The 15,833-nt window shown below is 40.4% G+C and overlaps 2 protein-coding genes and 1 pseudogene across 2 annotated transcripts; all 3 read right to left on the bottom strand.

Annotated features, from left to right (window-relative positions):
- Positions 1 to 3,117: 3,117 nt before the first annotated feature.
- On the bottom strand, positions 3,118 to 3,603 carry LOC115742200. Its single transcript, XM_030676337.2, has one exon. The coding sequence runs from the start codon at positions 3,601 to 3,603 to the stop codon at positions 3,118 to 3,120; it is 486 nt and encodes a 161-aa protein (XP_030532197.1).
- Positions 3,604 to 9,157: 5,554 nt separating this feature from the next.
- LOC115742201 lies at positions 9,158 to 12,395 on the bottom strand (annotated as a pseudogene).
- A 451-nt stretch (positions 12,396 to 12,846) lies between these two features.
- LOC115742209 lies at positions 12,847 to 15,833 on the bottom strand. The gene is made up of 2 exons (XM_030676346.2): positions 15,637 to 15,833; positions 12,847 to 14,073 (listed from the first exon to the last, which is right to left on the bottom strand). The coding sequence occupies exons 1-2, from the start codon at positions 15,737 to 15,739 to the stop codon at positions 13,058 to 13,060; spliced, it is 1,119 nt and encodes a 372-aa protein (XP_030532206.1). The 5' UTR covers positions 15,740 to 15,833; the 3' UTR covers positions 12,847 to 13,057.

The following is a 15,833-nucleotide window of genomic DNA, read 5'->3' as shown; positions in this document are numbered from 1 at the left end:
TAGCTATCTTGCTGAATTACATGTAGATGCTGGTTGTAATGTAACCGACATCTCCTCCACAGAGAGACTCGAAAATGGTGCTTCGTGACTCGGTGAATTACATTTGAAACTTCACGTAGTTTCTCGCCGAATGTGTGATGTCAAATGCATGATAGTCATTGGATAACATCAAAATCACGTCCGCTGAACTTTTCAAGTGATTGTATAATCGAAATGGCTTGTGTAAGTTTTGTTCCATCTTAATGAGGTCTAACAATAGTACTTTCACTTAATACGCCCAATAAATCATGAACTAATATAGTTGGTGTAACAGGATCAACCTGAGAACCATGCTTGAGGGCAATGGATATGGCTTTAGATGGTTACTCGATAAAATTATGGGATGATCATCATTGTTTGACTGTAGCACTAGGAGCTGCATTGTGTAGGGACATCAAACAAGCTGGTTACGTAGAAAAAGGAGTTGGAATTTTATTTACATGCTTCTTTGTTGCCATCGGTGAATTCACATATTTCATTATTTTTCATTTATATAGTATTGATTGTGACCGGTAAGGGTAGAATATATGTTGGTTGTTCGTTCTTAAACGAAGAAATACCGAGGGCGGTGCATTTCTATGCGGGAAGGTTCAAACCGAAGGATTCAAACATGATATCCTCAACCCTCACAGTTCGTAAAAAAATTAATGCTATCCACACTTCTTTCTTGCGGATGGCGGAATCGAAGACGTTAGTTCCCCCAATGGACAAAGATACATATGTGTTTTGTTATTGTGTCTCGAAAGCTCCTCTGCGAACAGCAAAGACGAAGGAAAACCGGGGAAGACGATACCATGGCTGCCCAAGATACAATCGCAGTAATAAAGGGGAAAGTTGTGGTTTTTTCATTTGGGTAGACGGGGAAATCGGTGAATCGTGTAGTATGTCCAGAAGTTTGCCACGGAACAATGCCAAACAAGAACCAATATCGACTCATGATGAAGACGATGGTTGCTCAATAGTCGCTGAGGTCAAAGCTCTCAAGGCACAATTGAAACAAATGAAGCAAGTAAAACAAGAGTCGGCATACCCGAAGAAAGAAAATTGTAGATTGAAGATAATTGTGGTTGTATTGTTATTGTTTATAGTGATAACACAATTTATGTAGCTGACATAAAGTTAAGGATCACGAACCTATTCTGTATATATATGCTCACTGTTAGTGATTTGAATGAAAGCAATTTTGTTGTGTTGCTATTTGGCAAAGTTTTTCTGTCTGTTCTTTGTTTGAAATTTGCTGGTAGATTGATTCGTGTTGAAGAATCTACCCGCAACATTTGGCTTTCTTGAGTTTCAACTCGGCCTACTTGGATAGAAAGGGGTAACGTTTTTTATGTTGGGAATGGCTGTTAGTGATGTCCTCATAGTAGGTTGTAAGAGAAAAAATGCTCATGGTTTCAGGAAAGAACCATTTTATTGAGTTCCACGAAATACTTGTAAAAGTTTTACTCGCACGAGTAGATCACATCGCGCAAGGAGATGTCCCGCTTGTTCTTGAATACATTAGTTTCAAGAACTATATCCGACTAGATCTAAGTTTCAATTTGTCTATTGATTTGGGGGCTGAAAGAAATGGGATTTTAAAAAGAGCTAGAGTAAATCGAGCCACTCATGAACTAAACCTTAATTGCTTGTGGTGAAACCTGTGTAAAAATAGGGGTTGAGTTTCGTCCGCAACTGAAATTTATTAATTGCAATGAAGTGTATTACCTTAATTGTTTGTGGTGAAACTTGTGCAAAAACAAGGGTCCAACGACTCATCAACTAGACCTTAATTGCTTGTGGTGAAACCCGTGCAAGAATATGGAGGAAATTTATCGTAGTTGATCTTAAATGCAATGAAGTGTATTACCACAGATGAAGCAGGAAAAAAAAAATTCTATATCTTAGAATGAAATTTACCCAAAGCTTTCTAAACCAGGCTACAAAATGAATCACGGTGGCATTGGAAACAATGAATTCCTATAATCTAGCGTAGACATCATATAGCTCCGGACAAAGTGATCAACTAGTGGGCTCATGTCATTCTCATATCGACAGTCCGATTTCTCCAGGAAATCATGAAGCTGAAACTACCCGAACCCTTTTCCTCATTTCTTTTGGACCTACGTCAACCGTACGTTCAAGGGCTTAACAATTAACAGCGATAAATGAATACACAGACCGAAGAAACTTTCGGTAACGTAAAGTATAACAAGAAGTTGAACGAAAACAAGCCACACATCGGTGCGAAACCGTGAACTGTTGCAATCTCTGCAGCACAATGATCCAGGCTAGGGTAATCTGTGTTCATATAATTGAATCTTCCTCATCACAATCTGCTCTCCCTCAAGGACAATAATGAATCCTAAACATGCCCTCAAAATCGAAACCGAAAAGGGAGTCCAAAAAAATCGTGCGTGGGAAATTTGATACCTGTATACTTGAACAAATCCGATGGTCTCCATCAAATTCGATATTAAGGAGGAATACATAGCTGAATGAGAAGGCTATGACTCAAAAACTTTGTGCGACAAGTTCAACAAAGTGTGTACTTCAGAATTACAATGAGTATCTGCGTCAAAATGCCTTTCCATTACACAAGAAGAATAGATACACATGAGATAGTGTGTACTTTAGAATTACAGTGACCTCGTAATAGATACAAATGACATGAGCTCATTCAAAATGAACTTGCTATTCAAAAGAGTGTATTTCAGTTTTACAATGACTAACGTAACAAAGCACGTGATCACAAGCACCTTGCACACATGAAAACTCCCCCTCGCGGTTCAACTCCATTTGTACCCTGTATGAAAAGGGAGAAAACTCTGAAGGAAACAAATAAATTAGTAACACTATATTCAACCTCAAAGAAGATCCGAACATACTCATTAGAAAGAAGTTTGAAAGTCTAACCTGATGCATAGCATTTGTGTCACATGCACGAACTTAACTCAAACAAAACCTTAAGCCGCAATAATATGTCGCGGACTCCGCAAAACTATGCACTTGACTCCCTTAGAGGCAAAACCAGTTTGAAGGGGCAAAACTTGTATCTCATTCAACAAGAGCATGTCACAACCGAGCAACCCAAAATCATGGAATCTCCTCCATACCATGATCCCTCGCTATTTTATTGGCAATACGTTTTCTGAGAATGCTCATCTCGGTTCCCTCCTCGGTCGATATAACATCATCTGTCACCTCATCGTGCATAGATTCATTCACATACTCGGGATCTCCATATTCAGAAAAGTTTCTATCGCTCCTATCTTGGTCGCGGATGTAATTATGAATGGCACAACACGCTATGACAATATGTGCCTGCTTCCTAATTGAAAATGGAGGCATACGTCTTAAAATGAAGAAGCGATTCTTCAAAGCCCCGAATGATCTCTCAATGACGTTCCTAAGTGAAGAATGTCTATAGTTAAAAGGCTCTCTTGCATTTGTAGGCCTTGCATTTCGTCTAAAATCATTTATATGATACCGATCACCTTTAAAAGGTGTTAAAAATCCTGATGTTGATGCATAACCAGAATCGACCACATAGTATTTGCCTATAACAAAGTATTCGGACATTTGTCATAATAAGCGATCACAGCAAAATCACAAGGACAAGTACTCATTTATAGCAAACAATTACCTGGAGGAGGTCGTGGAAATTGTAGTGTGGGATCCTCGAGTGCAGCCGCGAGAACCCGACAATCGTTAGCAGATCCTTCCCAACCAGCGTATACAAATGTAAATTTCATATCAAACGAACACGCGCATAATACATTTTGAGTGGTAGTTCCCTTCCTACATGTAAAACGATTCCGCATTGCAGAGGTACTCTCGCATCAATATGGGTGCCATCAATGGCGCCTATGCACCCCTGTCACAATTATCACGGACCAACATTAAACAAGATTATTAACAACATTAAACCAACGGTGCAAAGAAATGATAAAAATGATACCTTGAAGTAAGGTTTATGCTTAGGATCCATGAGAATCTCCCGTGGGACAACATCTAAGGGAGGTGGTGCGATAAGCTCCTTTGCAAGTTTTCGAACTGCTTTTAGAACTAATTGAAAGTACCAACTAATAGTCTGTCCCGAACATTGAAATCTCTCGGCCAAGACTCTATTGGAACTGCCATGACAGATTATAAATAAGAAAATCCCAAGTCGTTCGGATACTTTAAAATATCGATCGTCGGCCAGCTAACCTCTTGCAATCAACAAACCACATAAGTTAAGAAAAACATGTCTCTCCATTCTAAAAGCTTCGTATACTCTATCAGAATGTCCATTAAGAATTTCACTTATCCATTCCGCTCCGGACAAAGCGCTGTCCCTAATACGTTCTCTCGTACGAAGGGCCCTATGCAGCTGACCAAGACATAACCATGCATGCAATATACGATAATATTCCTCATCAAACTCTTCACAACTTGATTCATTTCCTCCAGCTGGAGCTACTTGATCACTAACTCTATCCATATTACCTATAACACGAAAAGCGTCAACACACTAGACCATACCGTAGTCTTAGATGAAACGAGAGTAAGAAATGAAAGACTTTATCTATTGAAAAGTAAAGCAATCTAAATAATAGTCAACGCGTAAATAGGCAATCCAATATCGGCTAGAAAACCAATCACAATATAACCATAGTCGCATAAAATTAAAACAAAGCGCAAATGTCTCAAACACATAGGTCTTGTGAAATAAACCACTACGAATCCATAACATATGCCAATATCTATTTAAATGGAATCAAGAACCGCACGACGCCATTCGGGTTCCGTTAAGATGAAACCCTCTCTCCAAGCAGCATTCATGGAACCATAATTCAAAGCTTTGGCATAAAGAGTAGGTTTCATGTCGGGCATGCTCTTCAGGATGGCAATGAAGGCTCCCATGGAGAAAGGCTGTTCGGGCGATGGAGCCTGTGAGGTGACAGAGGTATGTGATGATTGAGCCATCTTCATTTGGAGAGATTCTTGAATGGCTTTGCATGTGCTGGCAAAATCATATGAAGTACTCTTTCTCCTTCTCTTCGAATTTGGAGTCCTATTCAACTTGTGCTTCTCAAGAACTGGGACAACCATCGATTCATTATTCAACCCTTGTCCACTTTGGTGTTCATCATCTAACCCATATTCAGTCTGTCCTTCTTCCGCCCTTACTTCCTCCGGAGTACCTAATGCAACACCACTAGCAAATTCATCCCCAACACCATTATCACCTTCATCCGATGAAATATGGTCCCGCACATTTCCCGATGCAAACTCTCCAAGAGCATAGGTATCCCCAAACACCACACAAAGTTGGGGATATAAAGGAAATCCATCCTTTCTAAATGTACCCCGGTCAGGATGCTCCCGCATCATTTTCAAAATGGTATACATCAACAAATGAATTTAAAACAGATGACTTCTTTCATATATATACAAAGCTGGCATGAACACCTAAAAGTGAGGCTATACCTTGATATGATCCTCCCAAATAGTTCCCTCATGCACAATAATCTTGTTGTTGACATTATCTCATCCAAATCCGGTTTGGTTAATCGCCTTCTTGAAACCGCCATACTGCTTCTTCGGTTTGAATACCTTGTTTTTGAACTTGTCCGGAGAATACCGGCACCCCGAATGCTTATTGAATTCGCGCTGAATGTTATTCCACCCTGCTTTGTTGAAAGTAGAGGTGGTTCGATTCCTCTTTTTCACCTCATCTACCATCAAGCTTACCAATAATCGCGTCAATGGCTCGGTCCACTTAGCAGTGACCGTTTCTTTTTGGGATGCCATTTAACATAAACCGATGGAGTGTAACACGAGGCAAATCATTAAAATGAATTAAAACATTCGCCAAATCAAAAATATGAACTCGTTTCCGAGCATTACGGATATACTTAGTGAAATAACACATTTTCAGCAAACATAAGTAAATTTCTGTTGCAACAGTAAATGTAAATGCAAAGGTTGTGCATCTCATTACCTTTTGTTCACCTAATGCAATCTTTGCCGAAGGCCTAGATTATATGATCCTACTCCTGTTCAACAAATCGGTTAGAATGTCAAACGGAATGTTATGTAGATAGCAAGCATGAAGTAAGAAGTTGTCTTGTTTCATGCGAAACATAGTTTCACACGATAAGGGAGCGATGTCTAACGGGGTTTAATCTAAAATTAACTTTTGCCATTCGGCTTTAGCGGTCTTCCCAAGTTAGTTTGTGAATTTGTTATTTGTGTAATACTTCCTACAATAGATTTCTGTCTTCTATCCCAGCTACTTGGTGTGATTTAGAAGGAAACCTCATTTAGACTGCTTGAAATGTTCAAAACGATGCATGATGACACATATTTTTGGAAAAGAAGGGAAATTTCTATAAAAGATCAAATCCGCGACTTCAAAGTCGCAAATTGCAAAGCTTTGACTCTCCTCCCAAGCATGGCCTTTATTAGAAATACAGTTTATAAATAAATAAAAAAACAGCCCTAGGCAGTTTGAAGAAACTATATGTCATCAGTTTTTTTAATCTCACAAGCTTTACTTTAATGCCCACAGAAATCGGAGACAACTTGCGCACTCGGAGACAACTTGCGCACACATACTTCACAGTTCATATCTTAAATGCGTAGTGGAAGACATCTATGTGAGATCTCGGATACTTCATGTAGAAAACTAGAAAGTATTGATAACCTATTAATACTCAATAAAGCACGAGTACCTATCTAATGCTACTAAAGAGACTCACCTTGAGATGACAATTGTCGGCGGAACTGGTTGAGTGCTGATTCAACGGAGCTGCAGTTTCCTTATAAGCTCATGATGCGGCTCACGATAAGTAGACCACCAGCGTAACTTGTTAGCCTACATTCAATTTCAAAACTAGTTTTATCTTCCTAACTGAAACATCTATCAAACGAATGCTGCAACCACCCCAACAAAATACCCCCTGATTTGAACTTGTACAACTAAAAAGAACTTGTATTTGATGAGAAGTAAATCCAACCATGATTGAAACATCTACCTAGAGTAGAGGGAAATCAACCCAAAATGAGGAATTTGGAATTACACAGGACCCAAAGATGTGAAAAACTAATCTTTTCTTTTTCGGTTGGCTAGGATAGAAACGTCCAGAAAAACCAATGGTAACCGAGATGATTGAAGCCCAATAGAGAACACACAACAAAAAATTCGACACAAAAGTTGAAACCGCCTTCACAAACAACAAAAAACAAAACACAAAAGAAAATCCTGCACAAAAGTTGAAACCGCCTTCACAAACAACACAGACCAAAACGCAAAAGAAAATCCTGCACAAAAGCCTTCACAAACAACACGGAACAAGTTAAGGCAGAGCATACCCTAACATCGCAGAACCGATTTCATCGCACGGGAGGCAAATCGGAACTGTTGATAGAGTTTTCAGAAGCAACGGTAGAAACGAAGGCTCTCGAAGGGGGTAATCGGGATGCGTGGCTGCATATGGGTATATTGGCTGGCAATGAATATAGAAGAGGATCGGGACGAGCGAATCGCAATCAACAGCTCATTGAGGTCGTTGGATCTGCAAATCGAGAGAATATGGCGGAGGCAGAGGCGGAGGCCGAGGCGAAAGCGGAGGTCCGGGCCGAGGCGGAAGCGGAGGCGGAAGAGGAGGCCGAGGCGGATGCTGAGGCGGACGCGGAGGCGGACGCGCAGGGACGGGAGCTTACCATCGAGAGAAGCTTTTGGGTGTTGTCCACAAAAAGGGTTTTTACAATGGGATGAATTCCGGTCGAGAATGGAGAAAGGGAGAAGCAATTTTTTTTTACTTCTCAAGATTGAAGGAAAACGTGATCTGAAGTTAATTTCCACTTCAGAAGGCCAAATTCTTGTCAGAACTAAAAAACATTTGTCAAACGGCTTTCTACTTCTAGTGGATGTTTACCAAACAAATTTCCCTGCCAGAATGACTTCTGGCAGGGAAATTAAAAAGCAGAAGTGTTATCATGCACTACCTAAGTTGCCAGCGACTAGATGGACCACTTAGGAAATAATATAGTTTGTAAGAAACAGCGACAAAGTCTTCTTTCCTTTACGTTTTTGTGAGCTTGCGACCTCGAGATAGAGAAGTTTTTCTTTGCAGACAGGATTGCTCATGTACACCGCGCTATTTTCTCGTTACATTTTGGATGTCTGTATGCTCTTTTATGTATGGTAATGGCAAGGAATCATACCTATCTCAGATTTTGGAGAAGCCTCAGATGAGGCTTTTGCCTTCACAATGTGAATGCCAGATAAAGTCTGCGACCACTTCTTTCTTCCAAGCTTTTAGATGGCTCTTTTTCTCCTTGTACTGGGTATTTTTCTGCATTTGGCTTCATGCCACTGAACGCTTGCGTTACATAAAGATGCGGGCTTCTCATATCTTTGATGGTTGAAGACCAGCATGTTGATTTGATCCGTCACTTGGAACAAACCATACAAAGAACTTGTTGATAAGATAGTAGTCTGTCCATGTTTCTACCTGTGTTTGTGAAGCGGCTCACCCTAGCGTAACAGAATTTACATTTCTCTAATCCAGCTACGCGGATGAAGGTGATGATGCTGAGGTCTCTTTAGAAGAGAAACCTGCTCTTTCCCACACTCACAACCGGCCAAAACGAGAAGCGTAGACTGCGGCAGCATTGTGTGTTAGTTTTGACTTTAGTTGAGAGAACAACACACCATGGGGAACACCAATCTGGAGAGAGAGCAATAGCATGCTTGTTGTTTCATGTGATTCATCTTGGCTCTGAACGTGTAATTTGGGTTTGATAGAATGGACAAGACTTTTAAGTACATTTCTTGAGGATAACGTGACGGGATTGGAATGACTTAATCAGTAAAAATATATATTAGATCACTGCAATCTGAATGTAATGTCGATTTCGAATGAACATTTAGCTAGGCCTTTCTTTCGTTTGTTTCTAATCCACAGATTCTTTCTTAAGCTAGTGGATTCCTGACATAATTGCTAATAAACTGCAGAACCTCCCTTTATTGGTTAATCTTTTGGAGAAGATGCTACAGGATTTACTTTTCAAATGTCTCAAAACACGTCAGAATTTAGGATCAAACGCAGAAAATAACAGCATTAAGTGAGAAGTGTCTTAATCATTTATATATCGGCATCATCTCCTCTTGGAAGATCTTCATAGCAGAGGCAACCAAACTTACTACATTGATGTCTTTCTTATCCTCCCCATGGGGAAGGATCAAGACCTCTTCCTTCTCGGGCGGGTTTTTGTACCTGGAAATAAATGGCTCTCCCCTGACAAAATCTGCCGTATGAATTGACAATCTCGACCAAGTACTAGTTACGAAGTTGCAAGCAAGGGACACCCTCTATCGGTTTACTTCAAAGTGAACAACCCGACCTGATATAGCCATTTGTGACCATCTTGATTGCATCTTAAATTAGCCCCACAGTGCGTGAAAGTGGTTTATGCATATCTCATCTCCCCGGGAAAATCGAGTGGGCTGCCATTACTTCATTTCCAACATTGCAGTGTTGCTCATCCACCAAATTGATCTCTTACACAGATTTGACTAGTACATGAGATGGGTTAATTGCTAATGAATCACAAACATCACCTTTATATATTGATCCTTATACGCCCCATATGAAAGAAGTACCAAAGGATTTACTTTGCAAATGTCTCAAAGTAGATCCATAAGAAATCACATCTAAAATATAAGGTATAAAGCAGAAAAAAAACAGCATCAAGTGAAAGGTCTTGACCTTTCCTATATCTGCATCATCTTCTCCTGGAAAATCTTCATAGCAGGGGCAGGCAAACCTAGAACTACACTGATGCCTTTCTGATAGCCGTAATCTGTCTTATGAAATGACAACCTTGACCAGGTACTAATCAAGACACTGCAAGCAAGAGAAGGTCGCAATCGTTTCGTTTCGAAGTAATCGATGACCGACCTGACATAGCTCTTGGTGACCATTTTGATTGCATCTTGAATTAGCCCCAGAGTGAACAATAGTGGCTTCCCCCCAATTTCACCTGCCCGGCGGATCAAATGGGTTAACATTATTCCATTCCCAAAGTACCCCTTCGGAAGCGGGGGATCAAATTTGGCATGCATGTTGACAGCGAATAGCAGCTTGGTTTGTTGGTCAGGCAGCATACTGAGTGCTTTGGTTCGAGTAATCCACAAAAATGCGGAGAGAGTTTCAAAAGTGGCGCATTTCTTCAATACTCCATCTCCCATTGCCTTGACCTTTAATTTCTCAATCTTGTCAGCATCGAAGCAGAAGGAATCATATAGCAGCTCATTATTCTTGTAAAGATCCACACAGTTAGACCTGTCTTCTATCTCACCCAATTCCTAGTGTGAGTATTCGACCTTCGGTGGGCTCCTGGATTTGAGAATGGTTATGTCCAGGAATGGAGGAATCGATAGAGGCAAGCCCCTCGCTGTTTCAGCCCATGAGTTGATGAATTTCATCACGGCAATCCCATCATTTGAACTTTGTCACCTGTTGGATATGTAAAAATCAGAACTCGAAGTTTTCACAAGTTAACTTCAGTATGCAATCCTATCTGAAGGATGTGAACCGAGTTAAAGAGGTGATGCATACACAAATGCACATGCTCTCCTGCAGATAAGAGAGAAATCTAATTGAACACTTAATGGCAGAATGAACATTCTTGGAGGGATCTTTGCATCTAGTTGAGTCTTGAGTACCACGTCTCAATCATATCCTAGCCATGATACAGTAATACTCTGCGACAAGATGCGCATAGTTGCATTGCAAGACTCAAAACTAGCAAATGCTCGGACAAGAACATTTTCAATAGAATCAGACTGACATTGGAGGGACAGGTATCAGAAAACAATAGTGAGGAAAGTTTCACAAACCTGAGCCACGAGGCATCTCAAGGATGCTATTTGCACCAAGAATGTCATAGACCGACTTCCCTAGTCTCTCGGGATCAGGCTTTGTCATGTCCCCGAGCTCACTCAGCATGCAATTCGCTTCGGCCACAACAAAAACCACACCTTCTCCGTTGCAATCCACCACCAGCCTCCCTGCAGGGCTGATGGTGAGCCTCCTCGCAAGAGGGTAGTAATGCACAAGAACCTTTGCCAATGCATTCTTGATCACCTCACCGGCCTGTTCGTTCCCTTCTCCATTCAACTCGAAGCAATAGACGGTTCGGACTACTGAAAGGAGGACAATGTCCCGGTTCGTGAGGAAGTACAGTCCTCTGTTTGTTTCTTCTGCAGGAGAAGCGAGTACTGGCTCACCTTGCTTTATGCCAAGTTGAAGTGCTCGGCCATTGGAGCAATAATTCTCCGTAAAAGAAGAATGTTCAGGCTAATTTCAGAAACTAAGGCACAAGCTCAATAAACAAGATGGGATTAAATAAAGTTTAAAACTTAGCATTATTCATCTTGACGTAAGAAAGAATGTGATCCGAGTGAATTGTGGGTATGAATGCGTAGAATAATGCTAAGAAAAAGTCGGACCATGTGAATGGATTGAGATATACCCATAAGAACTTCTTTAATGTTTTTTTTTTTTACATTTTTTCCGAAGAAAAGGAGGCGCCCAAGATTAGTGTTCCTTCTAAGCTACCTCACTTCACTGCAAGAGGATGATATATCTGGACAATGGATTGATAATTCGTCGGATTAGCGAAGTAATTTCATGTATTTAGGATATTAAATTGGGCAGTCCAAATGTTAAATACTCATAAAAAAAAAAGGAGATAAATTATTTCTTTCGTGAAATCATCTCCATCTTGACATTGGTTTTCCTATCTTATTTTATTCTAATTGCTTCTTTCACGAATATAACTCCTTGCTATGATTCCTTGGAGTGGAAGAACTCTTGTTCAAACTTTATCTGCAAATTTTCAGACACGTTACTTTGTTTTCTTTGGGTCCTGTGGGTGGAGTTGGTCATGACAAATGAGATATCTCCAGGAGTTTGCACAGGCAGTCCAATTTGAGAGGCCATCTCATGAACCCAACAACAATTTTACGATGGTATCAAAGCCTATCCATGTTTGTAGAGCTAGCGATGTGTTTTATAATTAAACTTCATAAATTGGGTGCTTTTTTTCCAGACAAAATGCAAACCTTAATTGGCTCACTCACCGAAGCATTCTGATCTCGTTTACTTTGAACTCCAGCATGACGTGAATCCTCCAAGATGAACATCTTCCTAATTAAATCTAAACAAGCAACAATAAATGCACATGAACCTGGATCTTAGAACCTATATGTTTATTTTTCCAATGCCAATAATGCTCTTTCATTTTTATGATATCTTGTCTCTGGTATCACTGTCGCAGATTATCTGAACCTTGACATCGTCGGCATTTGGCATGTGCTTATCATCAATGAGAAATAGAATAAAGAAGAAGTCAGAATATCAAATGGAAGACTTGAGTCCTGATGCAGAGAGAACTCAAATAATTTACATGTCACAAGGAGTATAAAATAAGTACATTTGAAAAGAGAAGATGGAAACTGCAAGACAAGAAAAATCTGGACACCTTATATTATTTTTGCAGATAATTATTATCAGTAATTTAATTTGGATCATCCTACAATGCCGGTGAGTCATAGCTAGTTAGTGCCAGTGAGTAATGGTAGCCACATCAAAATGCTGGCTTTCATTGATGGACAAAGCCAATATGCATAACTGTTCAGGCACTCCATAGTTCATACCAAGATTAAGAGGGCAAAACCAAGAAACAGTCGGTGATGAAAATGATACTCCTGCTATATATCTTTGCTTCTGTTGAAACAAAAAACAGTTTGAGGCACTGTATACAGAAACTTTTCCGTTCAACAAGCAACTTTCTGCTACCATCAGTCATTGAAGTGCCCATCAAAATTGGATGTGCAATTATCCGTTCCAAAAAAAAAATGAATGAATATAATTCCTGATTGCACAAATCCCTAACCTGGGATTCTCTATACAAACAACTTGATGAAACCAAAGATCCAAAAAGCAGTAACCCCACACCAAAAAACGGCTATAGATTACTGAAGTGCGAAACTAACCCTCTGGTTATCTCTTTCACTGCTCCAATATTGTTTAGCTTGTTTATCCTCCCCCCGGAACCCAGAGCTCCTGTACCTTGATGTGTGCTGATGAAAACTTCCCCTCTTGCGTGAGCCCTCTGTGGGAACCCAGGTCCTTCTGCTGCTTCTTTGCTCATCCTTGCACTCGTCCCGGTGTTTCCAACCACTTGAAGTAGTGGGCACATTCTCTCTCCATCTTACATCGTTTGGAGCTCTATCTTCTCTAATATAGCCATAGCCCATAGCATCAGGATTCGAACCGAACTTCCTCGACTTTTCAGCATTCCAGAGTGAAGAGTTGAGGGCAGTTTTGGCCCATTTCTCATTGTTCTCAGAATGACCACTGATCTGCTGATTAGAATCACCTCCCCACTGGTTCCAACCTGATAAGTTGACCCCGTCGGCCCATGCGTTTTCCTTCCTCACCCTATTGTCCTGAGAGAAGCCTTGTTCCCATGGACTGCCATCACTATGCAGATGTCCTGGTGTGCGAATTTCATCATCCCATGAGTTTCTGCTCCATGCTAAATTCTTCACATCCTCGCCACAATGTAAATTGTTTATTTCCCAAGGATTTTCGCTGTCGTTCGGATCAACATTGCATCTATCAGATGGTGAGCCAACTAGGTTCTCAATCCTTTTCTTTTTACTCCCCATCTCTTCGTCTTCATCAACAATATCGGGATTAAAATACTGTTCATCAAGGTCCTTGACAAGTTCTGGGTCAATGGCCTGATTCCAATTTATTTTGTCCATATAAATATCTGGATCAGGCAGAGAGATATCACAAGGGAGGCCATTGATCTCTGCCCAAAACCGTTTCCTGGCATTTTGGAATGCCTCTTCAGCAGCGGAATCATCCCAGTGGCAAATATTGTCATGGTAGTTCAAAAGCGTCTTTGAATACACAATCTTCCCCCATGGAATTGTTCCGATCAGTCTACAGAATCTCTTCTCCCATGAAGGCACGTTATCTTGCCAAACAACATTAAAAATTAAATCAATTGGTAAGAAGGCATAAAAGCTATGAATAATCAGATTCTAGGATTGCTTACAAGCAATCTTCTAAAAACAGAACCCAAGAAAATAAAAGAGATGGCTATAGAATATTGTTTCAGTTGTTTGAAGATAGATTACAGGCATAATGCAGGACTTTTGGAACATAAAAAGTTTTTCCGATCAATCTACCAAGCACAGCAAGCTGCTGTTATATGATTGCAGTGCATTTCTGGAATACCAAGTGCACATAAGAATTCACTGTTAGAATCCAATCTAAAAGAGACATTTCATTTAACTTCTACTCCAAAAACTATCTGCCAATTTTCTTCCTTTTTCTTTTAGGAGTCAGGCCTGCCAGAACCACAAAAATCCTATCAAGTTCAAAGCACATAGTTAATTGAGGCAAGGGGGAGAGAGTAGTGTTAAGAATTCAAACATCCATTTTATATTTGTTTACTAATCAGAGAACCTGCACCAATTCGCTTTTGTGAATCTAGAACACAAGAAAAGAAAGACTCTCCCTCACCACAATACTCTACTCAATTGCATGCATATGAGGAATTAAACTGAGTGAAATAGAGACAATATGATCAATAATTTCAAACTGCGCTACATGAATTTTATTCAGGGTAACTCAAAACAGCGAGATTTAGCCATCATGATTGTCCATATGGTAGATAGGTCAAGCCTATCAAGCAAAACCAGCAATGTCCACCGGCTGTAGAAACCACTGGAGAGGAGTCAGAGTGCACAAGTGTTTCTCTTAGCACACGCATTCTCTATAAGTAGCACTATATTTGGACAGACGAATAACTTGTACTCGCAAGGACTTAAAGTTGAACTTCAGGAACACACCATAGCTAAAACTAACATCACAAAAGTGCCTTTTGAAACCTCAGTTCGTGAGACACAATCATGAGGAAACCGAATTGGCGCGATAAATCGAGAGGAATGTACACACAACCTAATCAAACCCTAATGCCTGTCTCATTTCATTGCCCAAAACTACCACACTTTCCTTTGCCAAACCAAGAAGTGGGAGCACAAATAGCTACATATACATAAATACGGCAACCACGAAGAATTTTTAGTTCACAAGGTAATGTTTCAAAACATTTGAAAACACTAACTTCATTTTCGGTGGCGCAAATGAACAACACCAGCTCCATAAGCAAAATGACCCACGTTGCGGAATTAAGAACCAAAACCATCACCATACAAACTAATGAACAGTTAACAAGTCCCAACGGAAAAATTACTCGCACAGATAAGCAACAAGATCCTCAACTCTCTCTTAGTATAATCAGTAGAACTTCAAGAATTGAAAGAGAGAGAAGTTGGGTCAATCAAGAATCAAGCAAAAGAAATCTTGTCCCACATAGAAATCGTGATCGAAGAGCAACTTGGCAACGACGAGCTAGCTTCTTATCCTCCTTTCCAAGACAGGATGCAGAGGCGATTCAGATGACCCAACTAATAAACAGAAAAGTGGGAGAAAGAATTTCGGAAGGATTCTTGCTTTCTCTTGTGTAATGTACCTGGAGTAGATGGGTCGTGGTAGAAACGGTGAGCGCTTTCTTGGTAAAGATAGCGATTGGGGTCGTACTTCCGACGAGGAAGGCGGTTTCTCCACCTGCCCATGGAACCCAGAAACCAAGACAACCTCAAATTCACTGTCTTGACTAGAGAGCACCCTTCAATCGGGTGTCTGTTCGAGAGAGAGAGAGAGAGAGAG

This window comes from Rhodamnia argentea, chromosome 5 (assembly GCF_020921035.1).
Source record: "Rhodamnia argentea isolate NSW1041297 chromosome 5, ASM2092103v1, whole genome shotgun sequence".
NCBI classification, from domain to species: domain Eukaryota; kingdom Viridiplantae; phylum Streptophyta; class Magnoliopsida; order Myrtales; family Myrtaceae; genus Rhodamnia; species Rhodamnia argentea.
This window is presented reverse-complemented; position numbering and strand designations above follow the sequence as displayed.